Source organism: Struthio camelus, chromosome 31, assembly GCF_040807025.1.
Source record: "Struthio camelus isolate bStrCam1 chromosome 31, bStrCam1.hap1, whole genome shotgun sequence".
In the NCBI taxonomy this organism is placed as follows: domain Eukaryota; kingdom Metazoa; phylum Chordata; class Aves; order Struthioniformes; family Struthionidae; genus Struthio; species Struthio camelus.
In genome coordinates this window covers 4,916,473-4,933,969 of record NC_090972.1, presented here as the reverse complement: position 1 = coordinate 4,933,969, position 17,497 = coordinate 4,916,473, and the positions used below count along the sequence as shown (strand labels likewise).

The following is a 17,497-nucleotide window of genomic DNA, read 5'->3' as shown; positions in this document are numbered from 1 at the left end:
TCCTGGGGCAGGTCTGGGCACAGCCGGAGCAGGGCCCTTTCCTGGCAATCGCGTGGCTGAGCAGCAGCGAGCTGCCCTCCTGCTGCCCTCCTTTGGAGGAGAAAGCACGGCAGGAAGGAGGGATGCGTAAGGCGGTCGCGAGGCCGCTGCCGGGCCGGGATCCCGTGCCAGGATCCTGCGTCAGGACCCGCGCGGGGAAGCTTCGCCGCCGGCAGGGCTGAGCCCGGGTGTTCGATGACGCCGGCAGCGCCGAGCCCCCGTCCCCGCGGCTGCGCCCGGCCGCGCAGGAGGCTGCCGTGGCCCCGGAGCCTGGGGACGGCAGGGTCCCTCCGTCTGCTCCGTGCTCAGACAGCAACGGGGGCCCCAGCTCCCCCAGAGGCCGGGGGGGGGGGTTGCAAGGGCGCGAGGAGGGTCCACCCGGACCGTGTCCTGCTCCCTCCGGGGCCGTGTCCTGCTCCAGGATCACGTCCTGCTCCTGGACCGTGTCCTGCACTCGAGCCGTGTCCTGCTCCAGGATCATGTCCTGCACTCGGGCCGTGTCCTGCTCCAGGATCATGTCCTGCACCCGGACCGTGTCCTGCTCCCAGACCGTGTCCTGCTCCAGGATCACGTCCTGCACCCGGACCGTGTCCTGCACTCGGGCCGTGTCCTGCTCCAGGATCATGTCCTGCACTCGGGCCGTGTCCTGCACTCGGACCGTGTCCTGCTCCAGGATCACGTCCTGCATTCGGGCCATGTCCTGCACTTGGGCCGTGTCCTGCTCTGGGGCCATGTCCTGCTCCAGGACTGTGTCCTGCACTCGGGCCGTGTCCTGCTCCAGGATCACATCCTGCTCCAGGATCACGTCCTACTCCCGGACCGTGTCCCGCACTCGGGCCGTGTCCTGCTCCAGGATCACGTCCTACTCCCGGACCGTGTCCCGCACTCGGGCCGTGTCCTGCTCCGGGGCCATGTCCTGCTCCTGGACCGTGTCCTGCACTCGAGCCGTGTCCTGCTCTGGGGCCATGTCCTGCTCCAGGATCACGTCCTGCTCCTGGACCGTGTCCTGCACCTGGACCATGTCCTGCTCCAGGACTGTGTCCTGCACTCGGGCCGTGTCCTGCACCCAGACCGTGTCCTGCTCCAGGATCACGTCCCGCACTCGGGCCGTGTCCTGCACCCGGACCATGTCCTGCTCCTGGACTGTGTCCTGCTCCAGGATCATGTCCTGCTCCCGGACCGTGTCCTGCTCCGGGGCCGTGTCCTGCTCCAGGATCACGTCCTGCTCCCGGACCGTGTCCTGCTCCGGAGCCGTGCCCTGCTTGGGGCCTCAGCACCTGCAAACCTGCTGCCTGTGCGAGTCACCTCCTGCTCTTTGCAAGGGAGGGTGGAAGCGCAGTGGAGGAGGGACAACCAGGAATGTCCTGAATTTCCCCACCCTGAGAAACCCGGGGGCCAGGGGAGAAGTCTGTCATCGCCCCGAGGCGCAGGCAGGACGGGGTGGGACCGCCCGGGCTCGCGCCTCGGCTCGGCCCTCCGCGGGCGCTGCTCCGGGCGCTGGCACCCGCCAGCGTTGGCGGGACCCGGGCGCCCCGTGACCGGCCGGGGGTGCCTGCGCCCGCGCCTCTTCCGTGGCCGTGTCCTTCCAGGCCGTTTCCGGGGAAGGCTCATCCCAGGGAGCGGGGGGGGGATTTCCCGGCACTGCCTCCCTCCGGCTCCCGTCCGGGCGCAGGGAGGGCTGCGCCGCGTCCCCACGGTCCATGGCAGGAAAGCCGGCCAGAGCCCTCGGCGCGGAGCCACCCCCGGCCGGGACTGATCTCTCTGCCGGCTCTTGGCTTCCCCTCGGAGCCGTTCGGCGCTCGCTCGGCCCCTCTGCAGCCCCGCGGTCCCGGTGGCCCCGCGCCCGCCCTGCTGACGAGGCAGGATTTGCAGCCCACAGCCTTTGCACAGCCCCAGGCTGGCGCCGAAGCCCCGCGAGCGCCCGGGGTCAGGGCTGGAGGAAGGCCGAGGGGGCGGATGAGCTTGCGGCGAGATAAGGGATTCCTGCTGGCAGCGGGGCAAGGCCGACGAGCCGGCCGCGGGAAGCGCTGCGCTCTGCCTCCCGCTTGCACGCCCGCCCGCCTTCTCCTGAAATATAGCTCCAATATAGCGGGCAATGCAGGGCCCCGGGCAGGCGGAAGAGGCTGGGGGGGGAGCGGAGCCCATGGGGGGCTCGGGGCAGGCGTCCCCTGGGGCCGGGGCGCCCGGCGGCGGCGCTCGGGGAGGAACCTGGCGGCCCCGGCGCAGTTCCCATAAAGGCAGAACAGCCGCGCGCGTGGGTTTGCAGTGGGATATAGAAGTGAAACTGCCCCCGGCGGCTGAGCTGGACTTTCCTCCACCAGGAGCCGCGTGCGCGGCGAAGGGCCGGGGGTGCCAGGGACGGCCCTGCCGCGGGGACAGCGGCAGAGGGCCGGTGGGGACCCCGGGAACCTCGGCAGCAGAGGGGCGGTGGGGACCCCGGGGAACCTTGGTGGCAGAGGGGTGGTGGGGACCCCGGGGACCTTGGCGGCAGAGGGGCGGTGGGGACCCCAGGAACCGGGTGGCAGAGGGGCGGTGGGGACCCCGGGGACCTCGGCGGCAGAGGGGCAGTGGGGACCCCAGGAACCGGGTGGCAGAGGGGCGGTGTGAACCCTGGTTTTCCCCCAGCTCCGACAGACGGACAGGCTCCGACCTGCCAAGTTTCCCTTCTGCTGTGGGCGGTGGAGCCGGCGTCCTGCGGAGGGACGTTCCTGCACGCCACCTGACCCTTTGTCCCCCAGGCCACGGGAAAGCAAAAACCTGGCAAAGAAGTGGCCCAGGCAGCGCTGGCGGCTGGGGCCGCGACGGGCGGCCGGGCTGGGCTGCAGCAGCCCCAGCGCCTCCCGGCCGAGCGGGTCCCGGCCCTTGGCGCCAGCACCCTCATCACCCTCCGTCACTTCCCACCCTGCTAATCCAATTTACGAAAAATTGCCTCGCTTCAAAAAATACAAATAGAAAAAAGGAAGCTCAGAGCGCTTGGATTACTCTCACGCTGCGTTTTGGATGAGGTCACTGCGTCCCGCGCTCCTTAACCCACCCATGTCCCTGAAAGCATGTGCCAGGCAGGGGCCGGCTGGGGGCCGACTGCAGCGGGGGGCTGCCCCGTCTCTGGGGGTCCCCCTGTGCCCCACCATTCAGGCTGAGCTCAGCCCCAGGACCCTCCCACCCCCCGTGGGGCAAACCCAGCTTCAGCACTTGGGGCAGTGAGGCTGGGGGCAGTGGGGCAGGGGGCTGCCCCATAGCCGGGGCAAGGGGCCAGGGGCCGGTGCAGGGGGTCGGGGTTGGGGGCCAGAGCTGGGGTCGGGGGCCGGTGCAGGGGGTCGGGGTTGGGGGCCGGGGCTGCCCCATGGCTGGGGCTGGGGGCTGGGGGCCAGTGCAGGGGGTCGGGGCTGCCCCATGGCTGGGGCCAGGGCTGCACCAGGGCCGGGGTCGGGGCCAGGGTCGGGGGCTAGGGTTGGGGGCCGGTGCAGGGGGCCGGGGCCGGTGCAGGGGGTGGGGGTCGGGGGCCGGGGCTGCCCCATGGCTGGGGTCGGGGCCGGGGCCGGTGCAGGGGGTCGGGGCCACCCCATGGCCGGGGTCGGGGCCGGGGGTTGGGGTCGGGGCTGCCCCATGGCCGGGGCCGGGGGTCGGGGTCAGGGGCCGGGGCCGGTGCAGGGGGTCGGGGCCGCCCCGTGGCCGGGGTCGGGGCCGGGGGTTGGGGTCGGGGCTGCCCCATGGCCGGGGTTGGGGCCGGGGGTCAGAGCCGGGAGTCGGGGTCGGGGGCCGGGGCTGCCCCATGGCCTGGGTCGGGGCAGGAGGTCGGGGCCGGGGTCGGGGCCGGGGCAGGGGGTCGGAGCCGGGGCCAGGGCCGCCCCATGGCCGGGGTCGGGGCAGGGGGTCGGGGTCGGGGCTGCCTCATGGCCGGGGTCGGGGCCGGGGGTCAGAGCCGGGGGTCGGGGGCCGGGGCTGCCCCATGGCCGGGGTCGGGGCCGGGGGTCGGGGCCGGGGCGCCCCCGCGGTCCGAGCGCGACGCCCCCCGCCGGCCGGGGAAACCCGCCGCGAAGTCCCCAGCGGCACCGGAATTCCCCGCGGCGGCGGCACGGCCGGGCCGGGGCCGGGCCGGGGCCGGGGCCGGCCGAGCTCATATAAGCCGCTCCCGCCGCGCCGCCGAGCCCAGCCCAGCCGAGCCGAGCCGAGCGGAACCGGGCTGAACCGAGCGGAACCGGGCTGAGCGCAACCGAGCCGAGCGGAACCGGGCTGAACCGAGCGGAACCGGGCTGAGCGCAACCGAGCCGAGCGGAACCGGGCTGAACCGAGCGGAACCGGGCTGAGCGCAACCGAGCCGAGCGGAACCGGGCTGAGCCGAGTCGAGCTGAACCGAGTGGAACCGGGCTAAGCGCAACCGAGCCGAGCGGAGCCGGGCTGAGCCGAGCGCAACCGAGCCGAGCGGAACCGGACTAACCCGAGCGGAACCGAGCCGAGCGGAACCGAGCCGAGCGGAGCCGGGCTGAGCCGAGTCGAGCTGAGCCGAGCGGAACCGAGCCGAGCGGAACCGAGCCGAGCGGAGCCGGGCTGAGCCGAGCGGAACCGGACTAACCCGAGCGGAACCGAGCCGAGCGGAACCGAGCCGAGCGGAGCCGGGCTGAGCCGAGTCGAGCTGAGCCGAGCGGAACCGGACTAACCCGAGCGGAACCGAGCCGAGCGGAACCGGGCTGAGCCGAGCGGAACCGGACTAACCCGAGCGGAACCGGACTCAGCGGAGTCGAGCTGACCCGAGCGGAGCCGGCAGGAGCCGGGCTGAATTGAGCCGAGCGGAACCGGGCTGAGTGGCGCCGCGCCGCGCCGGGAGGAGCCGGGCGGAGCCGAACCGAGCCGAGCGGAGCCGAACCGGGCCGGGCCGAAGGGAGGCGAACCGGGCCGAGCCGAGCGGAGCCGAACCGGGCCGGACCGGGCCGAGCGGAGTCGGTGCCGGCGGCCGCGCCATGCGCTCGTCCGCGCTGCTGCCGGCTCTGTGCGCCCTGTGCGCCCTAGCAGGTGAGGGGGGGCCCGGGAGTGCGGGGGGTCCCGGGGGTGCGAGGGGTCCCGGGGGCCCGGACTGCAGCTGGCATCCAGCGCAGGCGACCGCAGTGGCAGTGACCCGCGTCCCTGCGTGTCCCCAGGGTGCCCGGGGGGGGTGGCGGCACCCGAGAGGAGAGCGCCTGCGGCTGCGTGTCCCTGCAGGCGCGAGCATGTGGCTGTTACTGTGTCGCTCTCACTGTGTCACTCTGGGTTCATGCATGTCACTGCGGATGTGTCACCGTAAGGCTGTCGCTCCGGGTGGGTGTCCACTTGTGCCTGGGGCTGTACACCCTCCAGCCGTGCTGCCGAGCCGTCCCGGGCTGCGCCAGGGCTTTCCGGGCTGCGCCGAGCCGTCCCGGGCTGCGCCAGGGCTTTCCGGGCTGCGCCGAGCCGTCCGGGCTGCGCCAGGGCTTCCCAGATGCCAGGCAGGACTTTCCCCCCCCCGAGCCGCAGGGACTTCCTGCTGCCGAGTGCCTGTGCCAGGCCGTGGGGCACGGGGCGTCGAGCGGCCGCGTGGCCCCATCCGGCTCCTGGCATTCCCACTTCCCGTCCCCAGCAGCGGCAGGAGGCTCTGGGTGCCGGCCGAGGGCAGCGCCGGGGCTGGGGGGGAACCGGGGGGGCGAGCGGCTCCAGGTGCCGGTGGGACGTGCCAGCGGCCTTGCGAAACCCTGTGGATTCCAGCGAAACCCGGAGGAATTCTGCCCTTTCCTGCAGGCTGTTATTCTGGGAAGGGGCCGGGCTCTGCCCCAGCCTGCGTGGGGGAAATCTCGCTGCCGCTCCGGGGAATCCCCCAGCGCTCAGCTTCCTCCAGGGCCGGCGGCTCCTGCTCCCCCTTTCCCAGCTGCCCCCCAGCTGCTGCTCCGCTTCCTGCCGGCCGCTTTTCCAGGCAGGATGCGCTGGGAGCGCAGGTCCCGGGGCCGCGGGGAGTTGCTGGGCTGCGTCGTCGGTGGCCGTGGGCAGAGCCCGGGGGAGGCGGCTGCCGGCTGGGGACAGCTGGCGGGTGGGATCCTATGTCGCCATCCCCTCTGGAGCAAGAGGGATTTCTGGCTGCAGCCGGAGGCGCCTGCCCTTCCTCCGGCCCCCGGAGCAGAACCGGGCACTTCCCGCAGCTGAGGAGAAGCATGGCCACGGGGTAGCTTCTCCCTCCCGCCGGCGCTCGTGGGCGGCCGGGGTGCTTCTTCCCCAAAACAGGCAGGAGCGAGAGCTGGAAACTGCTTCTCTCCCCCGGTCTGAGTGTGCTGAGCCCCGGGGCCGCGCGCGGGAGCCGCCCGGAGCCAGCGCGTCCGCTCGCCTTGCAGGGCAGCTGCAGGCCTTCGAGGTGTCCATCGAGCCGGCGGTGCTGCTGGTGGAGCACGGCAGCTCCATCCGGCTCAAGTGCAAGACCACGTGCCCGGACCCGGCCGCGAAGGGCAACCTGGAGACGTCCATCCGCAAACACGATTTCCAGTCCGGCCCCGGCGAGATGTCGGTGGAGCTCATCAACATCACCGAGTGGCGCTCCAGCGTCCTCTGCTCCTACACCTGCAGCGGCATCAGGAAGACCGAGTCGGCCGAGCTCGTCACCTACCGTAAGAACTGGGGCCCGCGAGGACGGCCGCGCGTCCCGGCCGCTGCCCGGGATGCTGCCGCCTTCACGCAGTGCCGCTGGGCTCTCCCATAGGCGCCCTGGAGCAGCCGGTGCTGGAGCTGGTGCCGTGGATGGAGGAGGGCGAGAGCCGCAACCTGACGTGCTGGGTGCCCGAGGTGGCTCCCGTCAGGAACCTGACCGTCACCCTGCGTCGGGGCGCCGAGATCCTGCACACCCACACCTTCCAGAATGACACCCACGTCAGCCCCGTCCACGTGCCCCTGACCTGGGAGGTCACGGCTCGGCGCCAGCACCACGGGCTGAACGTCACCTGCCAGGCAGTGCTGAGCCTGGAGCCCCACGGGCCCCGCTTCTCCCGCACCGCCGCCCCCGTCACGCTGGCCGTCTACGGTGAGCTGCCGCGCGGAGAAACAGCTCGCGGCATGAGCGCAAGCATCCCGCGTCCCCCCGGTGTCCCGCGTCCCCCCAGCAGCCAGTGACCCCCCTGGGCTCCCACATGCCCCCCCAGCATCCTGCATCTGCCCCGGTGTCCTGTGTCCTGCCAGGCTCCCACATCCCCCCAGCATCCCGTATCTGTCCGGGTGTCCTGCGTCCTGCCGGGCTCCCGCATCCCCCCAGCATCCTGCATCTGCCCTGGTGTCCTGTGTCCTGTCAGGCTCCCGCATCCCCCCAGCATCCTGCATCTGCCCCGGTGTCCTGTATCCTGCCGGGCTCCCGCATCCCCCCAGCATCCTGCATCTGCCCCGGTGTCCTGTATCCTGCCGGGCTCCCGCATCCCCCCAGCATCCTGCATCTGCCCCGGTGTCCTGCGTCCTGCCAGGCTCCCGCATCCCCCCCAGCATCCTGCATCTGCCCCGGTGTCCTGCATCCTGCCGGGCTCCCGCATTCCCCCAGCATCCTGCATCCTCCTGGGTGTCCTGTGAGGCTCCAGCATCCCCCCCAGCATCCCGTATCTGTCTGGGTGTCCTGCGTCCTGTCAGGCTCCAGCATCCCCCCAGCGTCCTGTGTTTCCCCAGCATCCAATGACCCCCAGCATCCCATATCCTCCGGACTCCCGTGTCTCTGGCATCCCACATCCCCAGCGTCCCATGTCCCCTGCATCCGCCTCCCAGGGCTCCCGCAGCAGCTCCCAGGTATCTCACTCCAGAGCTTCCCCCCCCGGCTCTAGATTTCCCAGCAGACCCCGAGCTGGGCCCCGAAATGCACCTGGAAGTCAACGAGACGGCCAACGCCACCTGCACCATCCACACTCTCTTCCCGGCGGCGCGCTTTGCGCTCTCCCTGGACGGCCGCCCGCTGCCAGTCTCCGTCTCCGAGGACGGGCGCCGGGCCGTGGCTGAACTCTCCCTGCCGCAGCCGGGAGCCTTCGGGCTGGTTTGCGCCGGGCAGGTGGGACCCAGGGAGCGGCGGGCGCAGACCACGGTCCACGTCTACAGTGAGTATCCAGAGGAGCCATGGGAAGTGGGGGTGACGCGCTGGCTCCCGCCGCCTGCCCGGCACCGGCACGGTCCCTGTGTCGCCCGCAGGTTTCCCGGCGCCGCAGCTGCACGTGAGCACGGCCGGCCCGGCCGCAGGCGAGACGGTGGCGGTGCAATGCACGCTGCCCGCCGGCCACTCGCCCCAGATCCAGCTGCGACTCCGCAGCGAGGCTCGCCTGCTGACGTCCTGGAGCACATCACCACTGCACTGGGCCCTGGCCGCCCACGAGGAGGACAACGGCATCGAGATCGTCTGCGAAGCCAAGCTGCCCGCCGGCGGCAAGGTGCCCAAGACCAGCGCGCCCGTCCGGCTCTCCATCACCTGTGAGTGCCCCGAGCCCCTGCCGGTGCCGGCCCCGGCCCCGAGGGACCCGGCGCGTTCTGACGCGGCCGCTGTCGCCCGCAGACAAGCCCCGCCTGGACGAGGCTGGCTGCCCCCAGCAGCAGCGCTGGACCGAGGGGCAGGAGGCGGCGCTGCGCTGCTCGGCCCGCGGCAACCCGCCGCCCAGCGTGGCGTGCGCCAGGGATGGGCAGCCCTTCCCCGTGGCCGTGCTGCAGCCAGCCACACGCGCCCACGCCGGCTCCTACCGCTGCTGGGCCACCAACCGGCTGGGCACCGCCGAGCGCACCGTGACCGTGCTGGTGGAGCGTGAGTGCTGCCGGGTCCGGGTGGGATGCTGGCGGGATGCACCGGGGCGGGATGCACCGGGGCAGGATGCAGGTGGGCAGATGGACTGGGGTGAGATATGGGGCCGGAGGCAGAGGGATGCAAGGATGTACGAGGATGGGATGCACCTGGGTGGGATGCAGCAGAGTGGGATGCAGCAGGCAGGATGCACCAGAGTTGGATGCAGCGGGCAGGATGCAGCAGGGAGGATGCATGAGAGTGGGATGCAGCAGGCAGGATGCAGCCGTGCAGCCCTGCTGACGCCCCGTCGCTCCTTTGCAGACCACGACCCCCCCGTGCTGCTGGCGGTGCTGCTGGCCGCGGCCGTGCTGGCCGTGCTGGCCCTGACCGGGGCCGCCTATGGCATCTACTACCGCAAGAAGAAGATCCGGCAGTACAAGCTGCAGGAGAAGCAGCGGCAGCTGGAGCTGCAGGCCCTGGCCGGGTCTTCGGCCAAGGCTGCTCCCAACGGGTCGGCGCCGGCGGCCGAGCCGTAGCGGGGGCCAGCGGCGGTGGCGAGCTCCGGGCCCGGGCGCATCCTGCTGGCCGGGCGTTCCTGCAGCCGGGCCGAAGCGGTCGCGGGCCGGACTGGAAGCAAACACTACGGGAGCCGGGGCTGGTGGGACCGAGGGAGATGGCTGCTGGCGGCTCTCGCAGCCGGAGCCCCGGCGTTCCCGCGGCCGGCAGCCCTTTCGGGTGCTGGTGGCCGGGTGCTGTCGTCGCTGCACGCTGCCCGCGGCTGATTAAACTCCCCTCCGCCGCTCCGCCAGCCCGAGTGCCTTTCGCGCCGGGGCCGGGTGCTGCTCCAGCCGGGCTGCTGGCCAGGAAGCTGCTCGGAGCCGGCTGCTCGCAGCTTCGGGGCGAGCAGGAAGGGCTGGGGGATCCCCACGGCGGCGGCTCGCACGCCGAGCATGCGCACTGGGCCGCTGCTGCACCCGTTTCCTTCCTGGCACCATTCGCCCACCGTGGGAACGCGGCCGGGCCGGAGCCCCTGGCCCCGTCCCCGCTGCCGGCCCCCCGCCGCGATGCCCCGGCACGGCCGCCCGGCCCTCGCCCTGGCCCTCGCCGTGGCGCTCCTGGCCCTGCGCGGTAAGAGCCGGATCTGCCGGGTCGGGGCCACATGGCTGACCCGTTCGGGAGCCGTGCCGCGCGCCCCGGCCCAGCGCCACGTGTCCCAGCCCGGCTCCGCTGCCGGGACTGTGCCATGCCCCCTGCTCGGCCCCCGGGGCAGCGGCCTGCGCTGCAGCCCGGCTCCCCCGTGGGCCCCGAGGCCTGGCCCGGCTCCAGCGGGACAGGACGGGCTGGGCCGGGCCGTGCACCCTGCCTGGCTCCAGCAGGATGCGCCAGGCTGTGTGCCCTGGGGCCGTGTGTCCCAGCCGGGCTCCCCCGCGGGCCGTGCTGCGCGCCCCAAAGCAGCTCCGTTGGGACAGGCCGTGCACCCTGCTGGGCTCTTCCAGGCCGGGCCGCCTGCTCCAGCTCGGCTCTGGCGGGATGTGCCGTGCATCCCAGCCGGCTCCACTGGGACGTGCCGTGCATCCCAGCGAGCTCCACTGGGACGTGCCGTGCATCCCAGCCGGCTCCACTGGGACGTGCCGTGCATCCCAGCGAGCTGCACTGGGACGTGCCGTGCATCCCAGCCGGCTCCACTGGGACGTGCCGTGCATCCCAGCCGGCTCCACTGGGATGTGCCGTGCATCCCAGTCAGCTCTGCTGGGCTGGGTTGTGCTGTGCCGTGCCATGCCATGTTGTGCTGCACCGTGGTGTGCCATGCTGCATCGCCCCGTGTCATGCTGTACCCTGCTGCGCCGTGCTGGTGTGCTGCGCCGTGCTGCACTGCACCGCACTGTGCTGAACTGTGTTGCACTGCACCCTGCTGTGCTGAACTGTGCTGCACCGTGCTGAACTGTGCTGCACTGCACCGTGCTGCACCGCACCGCACTGTGCTGCACTTCTCCGTGCTGTGCTGAACTGTGCTGCGCTGCACCGTGCCACACTGTGCTGCACCGTGCTGCGCCATGCTGAACTGTGTTGCACTGCACCATGCCGTGCTGTGCTGAACCATGCTGCACCGCGCCGGGCCCGCCACGCTGCACGCCCTGACCGGTGTCCACAGGCCGCGTGGCGCCGGAGCCCACCAGCAGCCCCTTCGCGGTGGCGGTGGCAGGGCCGACGGCGGTGCCTTACGGCAGCACCGTCCTGGTCAACTGCTCCACCACGTGCCCCGAGGCGGCGGCCAGAGGCCTGGAGACGTCGCTGGCCAAGAGGGAAACGCGCCGGGGGCCGGGCTGGCTGGTGGTGCAGCTCCTCAACGTCACCGAGCCCAGCACCCACCTCGTCTGCTACTTCACCTGCTTCGGCCAGAGGAAGGTGGCGCCCCTCACCGTGGTGGCGTACCGTAAGTGTCCCAGCGCCTGCCCCGGCCCCTGTGTGCGGCGGACGCCGGAGCCCCGGCCGACGGCGCTCCCCGCCCGCCGCAGGCTTCCCCGACCCGCGCCTGGCCCTCAGCTCGCCCAACGCCTCCCTGCGCCAGCCTGTGGCCGCCGAATGCTCCTCGGCGCCCAGCCAGCCGCCCGGGCTGCTGCTGCACCTCCGCAGCAGCCGCGGGGCCCAGGAGTCCGGGAAGGAGGGCCGGGTCCGCCTGGAGCTGATGGCCGGCGAGGAGGACGACGGGCTGGAGTTTGTCTGTGAAGCAGAGCTGCCCGTGGGCAACCGGACGCTGCGCAAGAGCTCGGCCCCGGCCACGCTCAGTGTCACCTGTGAGTGGGGCCAGGACGCCTGGGTCCAGCCTGCAGCCCAGGGAGGGGAGGCGATGCAGGGCCCGGACGCCTGGGCCCGGCCCCGAGGGACCCGGCGCGTTCTGACGCGGCCACTGTCGCCCGCAGACGAGCCCCGCCTGGACGAGGCTGGCTGCCCCCAGCAGCAGCGCTGGACCGAGGGGCAGGAGGCGGCGCTGCGCTGCTCGGCCCGCGGCAACCCGCCGCCCAGCGTGGCGTGCGCCAGGGATGGGCAGCCCTTCCCCGTGGCCGTGCTGCAGCCGGCCACGCGCGCCCACGCCGGCTCCTACCGCTGCTGGGCCACCAACCGGCTGGGCACCGCCGAGCGCACCGTGGCCGTGCTGGTGGAGCGTGAGTGCTGCCGGGTCCGGGTGGGATGCTGGCGGGATGCACCGGGGCGGGATGCAGGTGGGATGTACTGGAGTGGGATGCACCAGGGCGGGATGCACCGGGGCGGGATGCACCGGGGCGGGGACGCAGCAGGGATGCAAGGATGTGCCAGGATGGGATGCACCTGGGTGGGATGCAGGCAGGGGGGCTGTGCTGGATGCAGGCAGGATGCAGCAGGGTGGGATGCAGCAGAGTGGGATGCTCCAGGGTGGGCTGCTCCAGGGCAGGATGCAGCCGTGCAGCCCTGCTGACGCCCCGTCGCTCCTTTGCAGACCACGACCGCCCCGTGCTGCTGGCGGTGCTGCTGGCCGCGGCCGTGCTGGCCGTGCTGGCCCTGACCGGGGCCGCCTATGGCATCTACTACCGCAAGAAGAAGATCGGGCAGTACAAGCTGCAGGAGAAGCAGCGGCCGCTGGAGCTGCAGGCCCTGGCCGGGTCTTCGGCCAAGGCTGCTCCCAACGGGTCGGCGCCGGCGGCCGAGCCGTAGCATCGCCCAGGACGGCTCCCCCCAGCAGCGACCCACAGGACACACTGCCCCACAGAGCGGGGAAGGACTTGGGGTGCGTGGGGGGGGGGGTCGCAGCTCCCACCCTGCTCCTGGCAGGGCCATGCGGAGCGAAGCACTGGGGGATGGCGATATCCCACACACGGGATTGCATCCCAGCGTTGTACCCCCCCCTCCATTGCAAAGAGACCTCCTGCTTCCCAAATTGTCCTGTATCCGTCCCGTATATCCTGCACTGGTCCTGCCTGGCTCCGGGTGCTGCGGCCTCCAGCGCCTCTGCTCTGAGCCTGGGATCGCGGGGCTGGGACCCCGGCTGCACCATCACTGGACCAGCTTCCTTATCCACCCGCATCCAACCAAAAGCTTCTGTGCCAGGGAGCCCGTCGGCAGGCGGCTGAAGCAGGGGGGTCCCTGCTGCCGCGACCAGTGGGGGCCCCAGTGCCAGTGCCAGCTCCAGCCCAGCCCAGCCCGGAGCTGCCGGCTGCCGCAGGATCCAGGCGTCCGGGCTCTCCGTCAGCCCCCTGCCCAGCGCCGAGGGTCCTGGGCGTCCGGGCTCCCCATCACTGTCTCTCCCCCCGCCCAGCGCCGAGGGTCCTAGGCGTCCGGGCTCCCCATCACCCATCTCCCCCTCCCCATCACCCATCTCCCCCCTGCCCAGCACTGAGGGGCCCGGGCGTCCGGGCTCCCTCTCCCCAGCGCCCGGCTGCGCCGCGCTGGGGCCGTTCCCCATCCCACCACCTCTGACAGCACCGCGGGGTTTCCCTGGGCTCCCAGCTATTGAAGATGCCATTTATTCATCCTTCCCCTGCCGCTTCCTGTGCGCTTTCCGGCCCGTTGTTTCACCCTTCCCACCCGATTCCGGCTTCTCCCCTCCGGAGCGTGAGAAACACGGGCGCCGCGGAGCCGCCGCCGGCACCAGGAGGCCGTTTAACCACTCACGGGGGCCCGGGGCCCCCCAGACCCCCGGCCCGCGACTCCTGCAGGACCCGGCGGGAGGAAGGCAGCGGCGACGGCGGCGTTCCCGGGCCCCGGGAAACTTCCATCCTGCTGCGCTTCAGCGGCCCAGGGCGCAGTCGCCTTTCCTAGGGAAGGAGGGCGGCGGACAGCGGAGCGGGCGCTGCTTGGGAAGCGGCGGGGGGAGGAAGGGGGAGCGAAGGCGGGGTGGGAAATGGTTCCCTTCCCGCGGGATTTACCTTCTCCCGCCGCGCGGCTGGGCTCCCGCCAGCTGCAGCTTCTCCCCGCAGTTGGGGCAGTGCGAGTGCGGCTTCCCGCTCGTCCGGGGAACGTGCCAGCAGCGCGGACACCGTATCCGGTGCTTCTTGTACCTGCAGCCGCCGGGCGGGAGGGCGTCAGCGCGGCGAGGCCCAGGCGGGAAAGGGACGGCCCCGCCGCCGTTCCCGCCGGGAAAAGGCCCGGGAAGCCCCCGCGCAGCTCACCGGATGCCGCAGGCGTTGCAGAGCCGCGTCCCGGCCTCGGCGAGCCGCCACAGCGGCGTCCGCTGCGTCTTGCAGGAGGCGCAGCGCCTGCTCCCTGCGGAGGGGACGGCAGCGCAGCGGCGCTGCGGGAAACCCGCCCGGCTGCCGCTCCCGGCCAGCCGAGCCGAGCGGGTGCCGCGGGGCTCCAGCTCCCAACCCGGCCCCATCCCCGTTCCCTCCCCATCCCCAGTCCCTGTCCCATCCTCGTCCCCAATTCTCGCCCCATCCCTAATCTCTGTCCTGTCCCCAATCTTGTTCCTGTCCCCAATCCTCATTCCTGTCCCATCCTCAATCCTCATCCCATCCCTAATCCTCATCCCATCCCCAATCCCGTCCCCAATCCCCCATCCCATCTCCGATCCTGTCCCCAGTCCCCGACCCATCCTATCCCCAATCCCCCATCCCCGTCCCCAATTCCCATCCCATCCCATCCCCAATTCCCCATGCCATTCCCATCCCCGTCCCCAATTCCCGTCCCATCCCATCCCTACTCCTGTCCCCGATCCCCCATCCCCATCCCCGATCCCCGTTCTTACTCCGCGGGAAGGGCGAGTCCTCGTCGGAGCTGCTGGCCGCCCCGAGCTCCCTGGCGAAGGTGCCGCTGGGGCTGCCGTCCCGGCTTTGTTTCCAGCCGGCCTCACTGCGGACCGACGGCGTTAAACGAGCTTTGCCGGGCGGCCGGAGGGCGATGGCGTGGGGAGGGATTTTCCCAGCAGGCCGACATGTGCCCGTCCCGTCCCGGCATGAGCTGGCCCCAGCGGCAGCCCAGGCGCCCCGACGCGGGCGGCGGACCAGGGTTATCCCGCCTCCCCCTCTCCCACCCTTCAGCATCGCCGGGATGCGAGCGCGGCCAGGGGCAGTGGCCAGACGGAGGTGGCAGCCCGGGGGTGACCGGGAGCGCTCCGTATGGACACACGCTGCAGCTGGGATCCGGGGGTGCAGCCGGCCGGAGAAGACAGTGCAACGGGGGGGGGGCTCGGAGATGCAACCGGGCAGTGACCAGGCGGACGCACGGTGCAGCCAGGGGTGCTCCGGGCAGACACGCGGTGCAGCCGGGGGCCCGGGGTGCAGCCGGGGGTCCTGGGGTGCAGCCAGGGGTGCTCTGAGCAGGCACATGGTGCAGCTGGAGGTCCTGGGGTGCAGCCGGGGGTCCTGGGGTGCAGCCGGGGGTGCTCCGGGCAGGCACACGGTGCAGCCGGGGGCCCGGGGTGCAGCCGGGGGTCCTGGGGTGCAGCCGGGGGTGCTCTGGGCAGGCACACGGTGCAGCTGGGGGCCCGGGGTGCAGCCAGGGGTCCTGGGGTGCAGCTGGGGGTGCTCTGGGCAGACACGCGGTGCAGCCAGGGGGCCCGGGGTGCAGCCGGGGGTGCTCTGGGCAGGCACACGGTGCAGCTGGGGGCCCAGGGTGCAGCCGGGGGTCCTGGGGTGCAGTTGGGGGTGCTCTGGGCAGGCACATGGTGCAGCTGGAGGTCCTGGGGTGCAGCCGGGGGTGCTCTGGGCAGGCACACGGTGCAGCCAGGGGCCTGGGGTGCAGCCGGGGGTGCTCTGGGCAGGCACACGGTGCAGCCGGAGGTCCTGGGATGCAGCCGGGGGTGCTCTGGGCAGACACACGGTGCAGCTGGAGGTCCTGGGGTGCAGCCGGGGGTGCTCTGGGCAGACACACGGTGCAGCTGGAGGTCCTGGGGTGCAGCCGGGGGTGCTCTGGGCAGGCACATGGTGCAGCCGGGGGCCCGGGGTGCAGCCGGGGGTGCTCCGGGCAGGCACATGGTGCAGCTGGAGGTCCTGGGGTGCAGCCAGGGGTGCTCTGGGCAGGCACATGGTGCAGCCGGGGGCCCGGGGTGCAGCCGGGGGTGCTCTGGGCAGGCACATGGTGCAGCTGGAGGTCCTGGGGTGCAGCCAGGGGTGCTCCGGGCAGACAGGTGGTGCAGCTGGAGGTCCTGGGGTGCAGCCGGGGGTGCTCTGGGCAGGCACATGGTGCAGCTGGGGGTCCTGGGGTGCAGCCGGGGGTGCTCCGGGCAGACAGGTGGTGCAGCTGGGGGTCCAGGGGTGCAGCCGGGGGTCCAGGGGTGCAGCCGGGGGTGCTCCAGGCAGACATGTGGTGCAGCTGGGGGTCTGGGGGTGCAGCTGGGGACCAGTGTGGGTACCTGGCGTCGCGGGCGGTGACGACCAGCCGGTAGCCGTCGGGGCTGCCGGGGCAGCGGCGCAGGCGCAGGCGCAGCGTCACCCCCCGGAAAGCAGGGTCGCGGGGCTCGGCCCCCCGCCGCGGGGCCTCCTGCTTGCGGGGCCGCCGGCGCCCGGGGCCGCCGGCCAGGTGCCGGCACTGGAGGCTGATGAGGCTGAGGGCGTCGGGGCCGGCGGCGGCCGGGCCGGGGGCACCGGGGGGTCCGGAGGGTCCGGGGGCTCCGGGGGGCGGCGGGCAGCTCGGCGGCGGCTCGGGGGGGGCCAGCAGCCGCGCCGACTCCTGCAGGAAGCTGAGGCCAAGCCCGGCGGGGGCCGGGGGGCCCCGCGGTGCCAGCAGCGGCTCCGGGGCGCTGCTGCGGCCGGGACGAGCCATCAGGGCGGCGGCACCGGCACCGGCGTCGGGGGGGGAGGAGCTGGGGCCGCTCCGGGACCCCCCTCCCGGGGGCTCGGTCCTGCCCCCGGCCCGGCCGACACCGACCCCGGATCCCCTCGGTCCCGGTGCTCCCCGACAGCCTCGGTTCCCCCCGGTTCCGATCGCCCCCGCTGCCCCCTAGACGTCCCAGCCGCCCCCGGTCCCGGTGCCCCCAGCTGCCCCGGTTCCCCGACCCCCCCGGTCCCGGTGCCCCCAGCTGCCCCGGTTCCCCGACCCTCCCGGTTCCTCGGTTCCCCCCGGTCCCGGTGCCCCCCGACAGCCGCAGCACCCCCGGTCCCGATCGCCCCGGTCCCGGTGCCCCCAGCCGCCCCGGTTCCCCGATCCCGGTGCCCCCCGACAGCCGCGGTCCCTCCCGGCCCCGGCCACCTGGCCCCGGCGGCGGCGGCGGCAGCGGCGCCCCCCCCGGGGCTGCCGGGCGGCAGCGGGGGCGCGCAGGGCTCGGGCTCGAGGCAGAGCAGCCGCTGGAGCAGGGAGAAGTCGGGGGGCTGCCCCTCCAGGAAGAGCTGCTCCGCCATGGGCCGGACCCGAACCGGCCCCGGCACCGGTACCGGCACCGAACCGGCCCCGGCGCCGCCCGGGCTAAAGCGGCGGCACCTGCGCGGGGGGGGGCCGGGCCGGCCGCCCCCCCCTCCCGGACACCGGGGCCCCTCGGGGGGGGGGGCAGGTCTTGGGGGGGCGGTGCAGCAGGGACCCCCTCCCCCCCCCGGGCCAGGGCCCGCGATGGGGCTGGGACTGCCCCCAACCCCAAATCCCATCCCCAAACACTGTCACTGGATCCTGCCCATTGCTGCATCCCACCCATGAACCCCATCCCCAAATCCCGCCCGTGAATCCCATCCCTGAACCCCGTCCCCGATTCCCACCTGTGAATCCCATCCCTGAACCTCATCCCCAAATCCCACCCACAAATCCCACCTGTGAATCTCATCCCTGAAT

The 17,497-nt window shown here is 72.9% G+C and overlaps 1 protein-coding gene across 1 annotated transcript; it reads left to right on the top strand.

Annotated features, from left to right (window-relative positions):
* The first annotated feature begins 4,123 nt into the window (after positions 1-4,123).
* Positions 4,124-12,674, top strand: LOC138063033 (intercellular adhesion molecule 1-like). The gene is made up of 12 exons (XM_068922708.1): positions 4,124-5,049; positions 6,372-6,641; positions 6,734-7,051; positions 7,830-8,096; positions 8,188-8,463; positions 8,546-8,788; positions 9,089-9,299; positions 9,549-9,895; positions 10,920-11,201; positions 11,284-11,562; positions 11,689-11,931; positions 12,243-12,674. Exons 1-12 carry the CDS (start codon positions 4,998-5,000, stop codon positions 12,455-12,457), a joined length of 3,003 nt encoding a protein of 1,000 aa, XP_068778809.1. The 5' UTR covers positions 4,124-4,997; the 3' UTR covers positions 12,458-12,674.
* The last annotated feature ends 4,823 nt before the right edge of the window (positions 12,675-17,497 follow it).